At 40.7% G+C, this 13,015-nt stretch overlaps 1 protein-coding gene across 1 annotated transcript in view; it reads left to right on the top strand.

Annotated features, from left to right (window-relative positions):
* The first annotated feature begins 400 nt into the window (after positions 1-400).
* Positions 401-13,015, top strand: part of LOC126274671 (tetraspanin-6-like) — a 137,663-nt gene continuing 125,048 nt past the window's right edge. The window contains exon 1 of the mRNA XM_049977133.1: positions 401-538. Coding sequence (XP_049833090.1) covers positions 479-538 — 60 coding nt within the window. The 5' untranslated portion in view covers positions 401-478. The remainder of the gene's footprint in view (positions 539-13,015) is intronic.

Genomic DNA, 13,015 nt, shown 5'->3' with positions numbered 1-13,015 from the left:
AGGGCGTATAAACAGTTTAAAAGCTTTATCGATCGAATAAAATTTCTGCTGTTGCCATAAAATCCGACGAGCACTCACCATCAAAATTTGCATTAATCATTTCGTTAATCCGACTGCATTGAGCGAAATCGATGTAAACAGTTTGTTGGACTCTTGTACACCTTCCTCGCTGTGACACTCCGTCATGAGCCAAACGCTGTAGAAATTAAATGTGGGAGGCACATAAGGTAGTTACACAGTGCATACTTCGCCCACATACTGAATATCTTACAGAAAAACGGTTCCCAGTTCGCCAGTTTATGATATACTCAAAAGTACCTGCCATAGTCTTCTTATCTTAAGATGAAGTCTGTTTAGCGTTGCGACAGTGGCATCGAACATCAAATGTTCCTCGCCTTGGCAGTGTGCGGAATGGAACCGATAAGATAGCGGAGTAGGATCAGCTGAAAATTTCTACACTTCATTGTTCGCAAGCGATATGATTCGCACGGCACGCATCGCTGGCGTGCTGCAGACCATAATATGTGGCATCCATATGGTAAGTACACGAAAACACAATCTCTGTATTCAAATGTGTGTTTGTGACTACCTTCGATATAGAACTCGTCTTCCAGTTTTGTTCTGCTTCTGTCAGCAGTACTCTGTTTTGTTGTTCTACTGTCGAAATACTTCTTAATACTCAGCTTTCGCTCCCAAGAAATATGTAACCTTGTCAATTTCTTTTATATTTCCCGACTGTGTCAAAAAGCTTGCATTCTGATTTGTTCTCCTATATCCTCGATCCTCTGGTAATATTTTTAAAAATATATTGTAACATATCTCAGAAATATCACTTATTCACTATGAAACTTCCGCTTTTCTTCCTATTTAATGAAGAGCCATACAACTTCATCATAGTCACATAACCTTGTACAGTTTTGTCTTCCCACTTTACAAATGTCTCCGCACATCATTAGAAATCTGATTATCTGTATAGACATATATTTCTTCAATGTGAAAGATATATTTCTTCAAAAATGGTTAACAATAAGACTTCGTCTTTTTTTTTTTTTTACTTTAAGGCAACTATCTTACGATGCACTTTCTTTTTCTAAGAAGCATGCAAAGTCATTTCGCGAAAACTGTGTCGCCTCAATTGATCCTTTGCTATGTCTATTTTATTACCAGTTATTTGGTCCGCCCCATTAGCTCAATGGTCAGCGCGTTGGAAAGCCACGCACGGGGGCCCGGGTTTGATTCCCGGCTGGGGTGGGAGGTTTAGATTTTTGATAGTTTCCTTCCGGCAGATGACACGAGGTTCTTGTAACTGGCCTATGCGACTTTCCTTTCTCACCCTTGTCCATCTGATATAGTGCTCCCACTTTTAAGACCACAATGCCGACGATATGTCAGATTATATCCTTTCTTCATCTCTCTTACTTTGCTTCCGAGCTGTACTGTTAACTGGATAACTGATTTTGATGAATTTGACTGGGTGCTTAGGTGTACCTTCCCCTGTCATTATGCAGTATAACATTTTGCTTAGTACTTCTTCAAACACATTCATATGATCAGAAACTGTTACGATTCTTTCTGCTTAATATGCTTTCATTGATTATAATGAACAGTGTGGGTCTAACTATGCGTATCTAAAACCTTGCAATCGAGGTCGACATGTTTTTTTTTGTGATTTCTTTCTATTCTCTTTCTTTCTCATTTCCCTGTGGAAGAGGAGACAGATTTTTTTTCGCTTAAAGGGACAAGAACTCTTATTTTATTGATCCGATGTTCGCGCTAGCCGACGGTCATGCCGCAGTGCTAACTCCGGTTCCCGTCAGATCTCCGAAGCTAATGACTGTCGGGCCTAGCCAGCACTTGGATGGGTGACCGTCCAAATCTGCTGAGCGCTTTTGCAAGCGGGGTGCACTCAGCCCTTGTGAGACAAGTTGAGGAGCTGCTTGACTGAAAAATAGCGGCTCCGGTCACGAAAGCTAATAACGGTCGGGCGGAAGATATGCTGACCCCAAGTCTCTTCATATCCGCCTCCACTGACGCCTATTGTCTGAGGATGACACGGAGGCCGGTCGATACCGTAGAGATTTCCGAGGCCTGTCACGACGGAGTTTAGTAGTAGTTTAGCTAACGCTCTTGCAAACGATGTACTACGTTGACTTTACAGCACTTACTGATGACTCTTAGTGTTCCAAGTTAATGTCCCTGCGCCTGCTACACGGACGTCTGAGTCACAGCTCTTGTACAAGATAAGTAATTTAAGTAGTAATAAACTGTTTTTTAACACTTTAAACTAATTTATTACGTTAATTATAGTGCTCTGCAAGCATACCATTAAAGGTTTTTGTCTTACTCGCGTATTTTCACAGTAATCACGTAAAGTTCATTTTGTTTACATATCGCGGCCAGGCCGAACTTTTGAGTTTTCAGATTAAACTTCATACCGCAATCTTAAGTGCATTTACTGATAGTTTAGTGTGCTAAATACGTTTGCTGCCCCTTTATATCTGTAGAGTATCGTCATCTCTTAAGTAATTTCCAGTAAAAAACTTCTGAACCACTGTTTACATAGTCGCGAGTAGGCCTAATTTTTCGTACACGTATTTTCATTGTTTTCCGGTAACTTAATTGTCTTTCTGTCACTAAAATAGATTTGTACCATGAGTGTAAAGTGCCTGACGTGCCGTAGGATCGTTAGCTCCGGGGTCTGGTGTGATGGATGTAGTAACTTTTTTCATTGGGGCGACTGTAGTGGCGTGGGAATTGGGAAAATGAGCGAGACTCATCAGTGGTTCTGTAGGCTATGCAGTAGAGATAGGAAGATTGTGGAACAGGAGGGGAAAATTGCTGCCCTTCAGGCTGAGTTAGATGAGGCTAGGCGAGAACTGGGCAGGTTAAGGGGGGAGAAGGGTAAACAGGGGTGGGAAGTGGCAACAGGCATGAGGAACAGGCCAAGAAATTCTTCTGACCGCTTTGTTATTAATGTACAAAATAGGTTTGACCTGTTGCCTCAGTCAGAAACTGATGAGCCTCTCACAGAAGTAGATGTACACAGGGCTCAACAAGCTTTCAGCAGCAAATTGATTAAGAATGTAGGGAAGTCTGCAAAGAGAAAGAAAGTCTTGTTGCTAGGTAGTTCGCATGCTAGGGGTGTGGGCCAACTTCTGCAGGATGAATTAGGGTTGGATTACCAGGTCACAAGTTTTTTCAAACCTAGTGCTGAACTTGGGCAGGTTACAGAGGATTTAGGTTCACTATGTAAAGGTTTTACTAAGGAAGACACCGTGGTTATTGTGGGTGGGCCGGGCAACAGTATTGACAGAGATCCGGGGTACAGCATAGAGTGTGACCTGGCAAAGATTGCATCGGCATCGAATCATACCAGTGTTGGGTTTGTGTCGGTTCTGGAGCGCCACGACCGACCTCATTTGACCTCTTCTGTCAGGAGAGTTAATTTGGAGTTGGAACGGCTACTTGGATCTGGTGCGGGGTCACACATTGGTGTGGTTCGTGTTGATTCACTCTGTAGGTGGGACTATACTAGACATGGCCTACACCTCAACAGGAAAGGGAAGGGTAAACTGGCTGGGCTGATAGCAGGAAATTTGAAGGGGGGAGGAGCTACATCTCATGGTGGAAACTCTTTTTTAGTGTAAGATCAGTGTCCAGTGGGAAACTCAGCCATGCAAGTACTAAAGATGTCAAAAAAGTTCAAGATAGTTGCAAAAGTAAAATGAAAAATGTTAGTATATTTCATCAAAATATTGGGGGATTGAACAATAAAATTGATGAGCTTCTGCTTTGTTTAGAAGATATAGAAACTGAGAATGTAATAGATGTACTATGCCTGTCTGAGCATCACATTGTCACTGATATGCAAAAGGTTAGCATCAATGGGTACAAATTAGCTGCACATGTAAGTAGAGATAATATGATGAGAGGAGGAGTTGCCATATATGTCAAAAGCTTCCACAGTGCAAAAAATTTAGAAACTAAAAAATTTTGTGTAGAGCAACATATGGAAGCATGTGCCACTGAACTTAAACTAAAGGATGGCACTTTCATAATTGTAACAGTGTATAGGTCCCCCTCAGGGAATTTCCAGCTATTTCTGGAAAACTTGGATGCTTTGTTGTGCTATCTGTCAGACAGGGGGAAGCAAATTATCATTTGTGGGGATTTCAGTGTTGATTCCCTGAAAGAGTGTAATAGGAAGAATGACCTTTTAGTATTACTCAGTTCTTTCAATTTGAGCTCCGTCATTGATTTTCCTACTCGGATAACAAAGAACAGCAGTACATTGATAGATAACTTTTTTATAGACCAAGATAAGTTTAAGGACATAAATGCTTATCCTGTTGAGAATGGTCTTTCAGATCATAGTGCACAGCTTGTTACAGTACATGACATAGCTCCATGCAGTATAATAAATCAGACTTTCAAAGCAGTGCGTTCAATTAACAATATAAATATTGCAAACTTTAGGGAAAGCCTACAGCAGCTAAACTGGGATGAAGTGTATAAGGAACCCGATGCAAACTTGAAATATAACTTATTTCACAATACATTTTTAAGGGTATTTGAAAATTGTTTTCCCAAGAAAATAGTTAAACATAATTCCAAGAAAACATATAAAAAACCTTGGCTAACTAAAGGAATAAGAATATCTTGCAACCGCAAAAGAGAACTGTATCTAACAGCAAGATGGAGTACTGACCCCGAAATTGTTCAATATTATAAAAACTATTGTGCGGTACTAAGAAAAGTTATTAAAAAGTCCAGAAGCATGTGTATCATGTCTGAGATCAGTAACTCTGATAATAAAATTAAAGCAATTTGGAATATTATTGAAAGGGAAACAGGGCAACCAAGAGCACAGGAAGACTTTAGTGCAATAAAATTGAATGACAAGTGCACTAACAAACAATCAGAAATTGAAAATATTTTGAATAATCATTTTTTAAATGTTGTGGAGAAAATAGGATCTAGATCTTCACTAGAAGAGGCAAGGCTATTAATAGAAGAGGCCATACCTGCACAGTTTGAAACAGCTGTAATTCCACCAACCTCTCCCTCTGAAATCAGTAAAATAATAAACTCACTGAAAAGTAAAAGCTCTTACGGAATTGATGGCATTTCCAGCAAAGTACTTAAAGCTTGTTCCCCACAGATAAGTAGAATTCTCAGCCACGTATGTAATAGCTCTTTGGAGCAGGGTGTTTTCCCTGATAGACTGAAATATGCCATTGTAAAACCATTGCATAAAAAGGGGGATATGTCGGATGTCAACAACTACCGCCCAATCTCTCTTCTGACAACTCTATCAAAAATTTTTGAGAAAGTAATGTATTCAAGAGTAGCCTCCCATATTTGTAAAAATAAAGTACTAACAAAATGTCAGTTTGGTTTTCAGAAAGGCTTTTCAACAGAAAATGCTATATATGCTTTCACTGATCAAATATTAAATGCTCTGAATAACCGGACATCACCCATTGGTATTTTTTGTGATCTCTCAAAGGCCTTTGATTGTGTAAATCATGGAATTCTTTTAGATAAGCTAAATCATTATGGTTTGAGTGGGGCAGTGCACAAATGGTTTAATTCATACTTAACTGGAAGAATGCAGAAAGTTGAAATAAGTGGTTCGTGTAATGTTAAAACAGCTGATTCCTCAAACTGGGGTGCTATCAAGCACGGGGTCCCACAGGGTTCGGTCTTAGGTCCTTTACTGTTCTTGATATACATTAATGACTTACCATTCCACATTGATGAAGATGCAAAGTTAGTTCTTTTTGCTGATGATACAAGTATAGTAATAACATCCAAAAACCAAGAACTAAGTGATGTAATTGTAAATGATGTTTTTCACAAAATTATTAAGTGGTTCTCAGCAAACGGACTCTCTTTAAATTTTGATAAAACACAGTATATACAGTTCCGTACAGTAAATGGCAAAACTCCAGTAATAAATATAGAATTTGAACAGAAGTCTGTAGCTAAGGTAGAATTTTCAAAATTTTTAGGTGTGTCCATTGATGAGAGGTTAAACTGGAAGCAACACATTGATGGTCTGCTGAAACGTCTGAGTTCAGCTACGTATGCTATTAGGGTTATTGCAAATTTTGGTGATAAGAATCTCAGTAAATTAGCTTACTATGCCTACTTTCATTCACTGCTTTCGTATGGCATCATATTCTGGGGTAATTCATCGTTGAGTAGAAAAGTATTCATTGCACAAAAACGTGTAATCAGAATAATTGCTGGAGCCCACCCACGGTCATCCTGCAGACATCTATTTAAGGATCTAGGGATCCTCACAGTAACCTCACAGTATATATATTCCCTTATGAAATTTGTTGATAATAATCCAACCCAATTCAAAAGTAATAGCAGTGTGCATACCTATAACACCAGGAGAAAGGATGATCTTCACTATGCAGGGTTAAATCTGACTTTGGCACAGAAAGGGGTAAATTATGCTGCCACAAAAGTCTTTGGGCACCTACCAAACAGCATCAAAAGCCTGACAGATAGCCAACTAACATTTAAAAATAAATTAAAAGAATTTCTAGATGACAACTCCTTCTACTCATTGGCTGAATTTTTAGATATAAAGTAAGTAAAAAAAAAAAAAAAAAAAAAAACTTAATCATTAGTGTCATGCAATATTTTGTGTAATGTAATTTCTTGTACAGACATCTTTTATTAACCTGACACGTTCCACATCATTACGAAGTGTCGTATTCATGATCTATGGAACAAGTATTAATCTAATCTAATCTAATCTAATCATAAAATTGGGATTGAACTTGTCCAGTTCTCTACAACAATTCCACTCGCAAACAAAGCATTTATCCTACTCATTTACATACCGCATGTCTCTCCTAAGAATCTTCAGGCAGAATTTTTCTGGTGTTTCGACAGATATTAATAATTTAATTTAGCAGTGTGTATCTGTAGTCACTCCAAACTAATACTGCTCAACAAGTTTTTTTATGCGAAGTCTAGTGTCGACGGAAAACGTTGCATTGCTACCTTCCCAAAAAAAAATAATTAAAGTACCATTCGACAGAGACGTCCAAGATTAGTCAAAAAATGGTTCAAATGGCTCTGGGCACTATGGGACTTAACATCTGAGGTCATCATTACCCTAGAACTGAGAACTACTTAAACCTAACCAACCTAAGGACATCGCACACGTCCGTGCCCGAGGCAGGATTCGAACCTGCGACCGTAGTAGTCGCGCGGTTCCGAACTGAAGCGCCTAGAACCGCTCGGCCACCGCGGCGGGCCTAAAATTAGTCCATCGCGACATTTGTTTAATAGATATGTATTATTAACAGGGTCAGTAAAAGACGAAGACAAATCAACATTTCAGCAGCAGCTGAGCAGCGCTTCTGCATGGCGTTAGCAGTGAGCGCGGGCTAGGGCGGTGCTGTCTCTGGTGGAGTACCGGGTATTCTTAGTGTTTTCATATCCCTGTTAAAACATATATCGCATTAGACTAATTTGAGATCGCCCTATCGAATGAGCAAGTTACATTCCGGTTTAAGAATCATATTGTTTGTAACTGCACGTAAATCGAAGGTTTTTGTCGACACTGGGCGTTCATGAAAAACGCGATGAGCAGTATTTTTTTTGGGGTGACTCCAGCCACATACCTGAAACTCTGAATTTCAAATATCTGTTGAAACACGAAAGCAAATTCGCCTGACGACTCGTAGGAGGGATTCCCCTCATATGAATTCGTTGCAATACTTAGTGTATTGATTACGAGCATCGCACTTATTTTATGTTGTGTATTCTTCCAGCTTTCTAGTTTTTCATTACTTTCCCTTTCATAATTTTACATTTACATTCATGAAGAATTTTGTCTTTACGTAGTTTTAACTGCGGAAATATCAGCGCACTATAATTTTTTAATTTTTTTTTTTTACTTTGCGCAATTTTTGTGCTTTGAGGTAACTCTGTTTGAGGAAATTGAAATCATGTTACATAAAAATTGACGACATAATTTCATATGATGAGCTGTCCTTTCTTGTTGTGTCTCGGAACTGAAATTATTGAATCTCAAAGTTGCTACTTATACTGAACAAGTCCTAGAACAATGCGTAATTTCGTAGGGTTCTTTTCAGCATATTTACTGTCATTTGGTTCACAAAATTTTAACTTGATACCTGTGCCAGCTCCTCAGGAAAAGAGGTCTTAACACACTGATACACGAACGGACAACAAACGTTATAAAAGTATTTTTTGTGATAAAATTGCAAATTAACCATTTTCTGATTTTTTATTTATTTGTAATCTTAAATCTTGCATCTTGGCAATATCACGAGTCTAAGTCAACAGGAAGTACCCTGTAGGTGTTGATGAGTGACTTTTCGCATATCGGTAAAACGGGATTTGGTTTCTATTCGTGATAAAAAGGTAAGGTCCCGCTTTTTGGATAGACCTTTGGCTATGGACCACTTCTATACCGAACAGAATGCTCGACTTAGTGTCGCTATCCTACAGTACAGTGTCAAAGTAAAAATATTGCACACTTCCTGTTGCGTAGGCAAATAGAACAGATCGGTTGATTCTCATTGCATTTGATGTGGCCTCCGGTGGGCTGAAATTTTTGCGTCGTATTCATAAGATCCCGATCTCCAACAATCCTGAAAATTTTCTCGATATCGTTATCCGTTTTCAAGATACGAGGTACAGTGCTGCCCTACTTCTACACGTAAAATCTGGTATGAGCGAAATCGAAATAATAAATAACCGCAGAATATTGTTCGAATCCTAACGATATATTCTCTAGGCTTTTATCAAGAAAAACTATCTCCCCGTTTTCGAAAATCTTTATCCATTGTCGAGAAGCATCCCAAGAATTTGTTTTTTGTGTATCAAAACCCAGCAGCGGATTTCGAGAGGCTACGCATAGCAAATGGCTGTAATTTTTACGATGTATTCCTAAGATCCCGATCACGAACAACCTTGAAACTTTCCTTCATGTCTTTAACTGTTTCCAAGATACAGTGTTTCAAAGTTACCCTACTTGTACACGTAAAATCCCATCTGAGGTGAAAATGTAATTTATAAAGTGACGGAACATGGAGAAATATGCCGTAATGTTTCTCCGTTGTTGTCAGGGAACCCAGTGTTGTAGTACTGAAGCACAATCAAAATTTTTTTGCACTTCAAATAAGGTCTTACGTGTAAAATTAGTTTTCGTTATTTCAATTTCACATAAGTAAACTACCTAAATTGTACTGACAAATACTTTTCTTTCCGTGTGAGTTACATGCCATGTTGCAGCAGGAACCACAGAAAAAATGCCCCTATCGGAGCACCAAAAATGCGAAAATGCTCCTGTTGATTTAAAAGAGTCTGACTGAAAAGTGGGGTACCAGCTTACTCATTCTACCTGCCTCAGCACTTAATCATTTTTCGAAAAAATTGTAGCATGCGAACATATCTCGCTTTTTTATGCTGAGAAAGAATAAGAAAGTGCCAGGAGCGAAGAGACGGAAAAGTAATAAATACTGAAAGATAGTAGAAACTAGTTACGCTATAAAAAGAGCGAAGGAGACAATGGCAATGTGAGAGAAAGAAGGGGCACAATGGCAGTGGAACATAGTTGACAGTGACAGAACAGTGCTAGGAAAAGAGTGCAAGACACAGTGCCAAGGGGGGGGGGGGAGGTAGAGAGAGAGAGAGAGAGAGAGAGGAATAAAGAGAAAAAGACAGCGGAAGTGGGTGAGAGCTAGAGACAATGAGAGACAGAATATATGACAACGACAACGAGGAAGAGAAAGAGATATTAGCACTAAGAGAAAGCAAGAGGGAGACAGTGTCAATGAGAGGAGACTAGTAGTAGGAAAGGACGAAGGGGACTGTGGCTGTGACACAGGAGACAATGACAGAGAGACAAAAGGAGATAGTGACAATGAGCTGGACTAAATGTGTGAGTGATAAAGGGCAACTTAGAGAGAACAAAAATGAGCGATGTACAAGTGGATGTGAGTGATTTACAGTTAGGGGAGCTTGTGGGAGTTTGAGTTGAGTTGCATTTAAAAAAGGAGCTAATATGTTCGCCTGCAACAATTTTTAGGAAAATTTTAAAGATAGTGTAGAAAATAGAATGAAGCATCTGATGTCACTTTTCAGTCAGAGTCTTTTAAATAAATAGGAAAATATTTGAAGTACAGTAAACAAAGAGATTGATAATAAAAAATCAAAGAAATGAGTAAATTGTCTTGAAAGAAAATAATAATATTCTTTGCAATATGTTACTTAAGTTTTCACATTTCCTTAGGAGGCAACGTACTGTTTCTAAAGAGTCCACTCTAAACAAGTTTGATTAAGAGCATGGTGTTCTGTAGCCATCCCCTTAGGTACAAAATAAAGGTTATGCTACTACAAAAACTCTTAAAAATAAATTTTTGGACACATAGAATGAAATCAGGAGCAAAGCAAACAGATGCTGTACATCTCAAGTTTATAACACATGACGTTACTTATGTAATGGAGCTCTTTGTACTGGTAGCTGACCAATCAAACTTTAATATTTTGTCCTCAGTATTCTTCTCTCTCTTTTAATAAAAAAATATGTCGAGATTTGTTGTTAGCATTTTCAAAAAGTTTTTGAGAAGCTAAAGTATAACACAATTACTGTACACATAATACAGAAGCTCTAATTCAGTGAGAAACAAGTTGGATTTCAGAAAAAATTGTCAATCTAAAAGACTAAATACATCTTGAAAGACGATATATTACAATTTGAAAATCAGAAATTGCTTCTTTGCATAATATTTGATCTTTTATGATGTTTGAAATATTATTTTCTCATACGGAGTTAAAATACTTTGGAACACCTCAGCCAGAAAAAGGGAGTCGTGTATATCATAACTATATCCTTTGTACGATGATAAACATTCCGTCTTTCATCTAATAGGGGATAGTCCGGCAAAGGGTTCAAACCTGAATGTTTGTGTTCTGTCTCATATACAGTAGCTATCTCTCGCTTTTATGTTGGTGCGTATTCTTGCGTATGACGAAAATGTAGGAATAAAAAGTAACAATGGTCTCACCGAAAGAGCATTTACTCAAATGCTTTATATAAGGGATGTTCAAAAAGAAACTTAAGGAACAACAATATGGGTATTACTGAAGTCTTTGTTCAAAAGTGATCACCAGAGGCCTGAGAACAACTATCCCACTGTTTCACGAGTCGAAGGATTCCCTGTTGCCAGAACTGAGGCTGTACGGGAGCCAGGCCGCCAATGTGTCCAGTTCGTCACTGAGTTGAAGCGCTTCCCTTTTAGATATTTTTTTACAGCGGACCAATCACATTGAAGTCGCAAGGCGGATGCTCGAGCTGCTCGCACTTCTTGAACTTGGCCATTAAACTTTGTGTTACTTGGAAAGGTGTGGGAGCGCATTATTCCGTGAGCAGCCCGTGCTGTTTGCTCTTGATGGACTTGCGTAGGTTACGGAGTTTCTCACAGTACACGTCACTGTTAATTGCTCGTCCGTGGCCGAGGAATTCGAAGAGTATCGGACCTTGGGATTCGAAAAAGACGGTGAGGGCCAGCTTACATACTGAGCGCATACATGTGCATCCCTAGATGTCTCATACATTATCCCAAAGTGGTACATGCAAATTTCGACCGGTTTCGTTGTCACGACGGGAAACTTTATTGACACATTCCTGGGGTCAGATACATCACATGATCACACTGACAGAACCACAGGCACATAGACACAGGCAACAGAGCATGCACAATGTCGGCACTAGTACAGTGTATATCCACCTTTCGCAGCAATGCAGGCTGCTATTCTCCCATGGAGACGATCGTAGAGATGCTGGATGTAGTCTTGTGGAACGGCTTGCCATGCCATTTCCACCTGGCGCCTCAGTTGGACCAGCGTTCGTGCTGGACGTGCAGACCGCGTGAGACGACGCTTCATCCAGTCCCAAACATGCTCAATGGGGGACAGATCCGGAGATCTTGCTGGCCAGGGTAGTTGACTTACACCTTCTAGAGCTATTGGAACAGCAAGTTCCCTTGCCGGTCTAGAAATGGTAGAACGATGGGTTCGATGACGGTTTGGATGTACCGTGCACTATTCAGTGTCCCCTCGACGATCACCAGAGGTGTACGGCCAGTGTAGGAGATCGCTCCCCACACCATGTTGCCGGGTGTTGGCCCTGTGTGCCTCAGTCGTATGCAGTCCTGATTGTGGCGCTCACCTGCACGGCGCCAAACACGCATACGACCATCATTGGCACCGAGGCAGAAGCGACTCTCATCGCTGAAGACGACACGTCTCCATTCGTCCCTCCATTCACGCCTGTCGCGACACCACTGGAGGCGGGCTGCACGATGTTGGGGCGTGAGCGGAAGACGGCCTAACGGTGTGCGGGACCGTAGCCCAGCTTCATGGAGACGGTTGCGAATGATCCTCGCCGATACCCCAGGAGCAACACTGTCCCTAATTTCCTGGGAAGTGGCTGTGTGGTCCCCTACGGCACTGCGTAGGATCCTACGGTCTTGGCGTGCATCCGTGCGTCGCTGCGGTCCGGTCCCAGGTCGACGGGCACGTGCACCTTCCTCTGACCACTGGCGACAACTTCGATGTACTGTGGAGACCTCACGCCCCACGTGTTGAGCAATTCGGCTGTACGTCCACCCGGCCTCCCGCATGCCCACTATACGCCCTCGCTCAAAGTCTGTCAGCTGTACATACGGTTCACGTCCACGCTGTCGCCGCATACTACCAGTGTTAAAGACTGCGATGGAGCTCCGTATGCCACGGCAAACTGGCTGACACTGACGGCGGCGGTGCACAAATGCTGCGCAGCTAGCGCCATTCGACGGCCAACACCGCGGTTCCTGGTGTGTCCGCTGTGCCGTGCGTGTGATCATTGCTTGTACAGCCCTCTCGCAGTGTCCGGATCAAGTATGGTGGGTCTGACACACCGGTGTCAATGTGTTCTTTTTTCCATTTCCAGGAGTGTATATAGAGTTTTCGGAAA

This window comes from Schistocerca gregaria, chromosome 1, assembly GCF_023897955.1.
Source record: "Schistocerca gregaria isolate iqSchGreg1 chromosome 1, iqSchGreg1.2, whole genome shotgun sequence".
Classification (NCBI taxonomy): domain Eukaryota; kingdom Metazoa; phylum Arthropoda; class Insecta; order Orthoptera; family Acrididae; genus Schistocerca; species Schistocerca gregaria.
The sequence above is the reverse complement of the archived record's forward strand: the minus strand, read 5'-3'. Positions and strand labels throughout refer to the sequence as shown.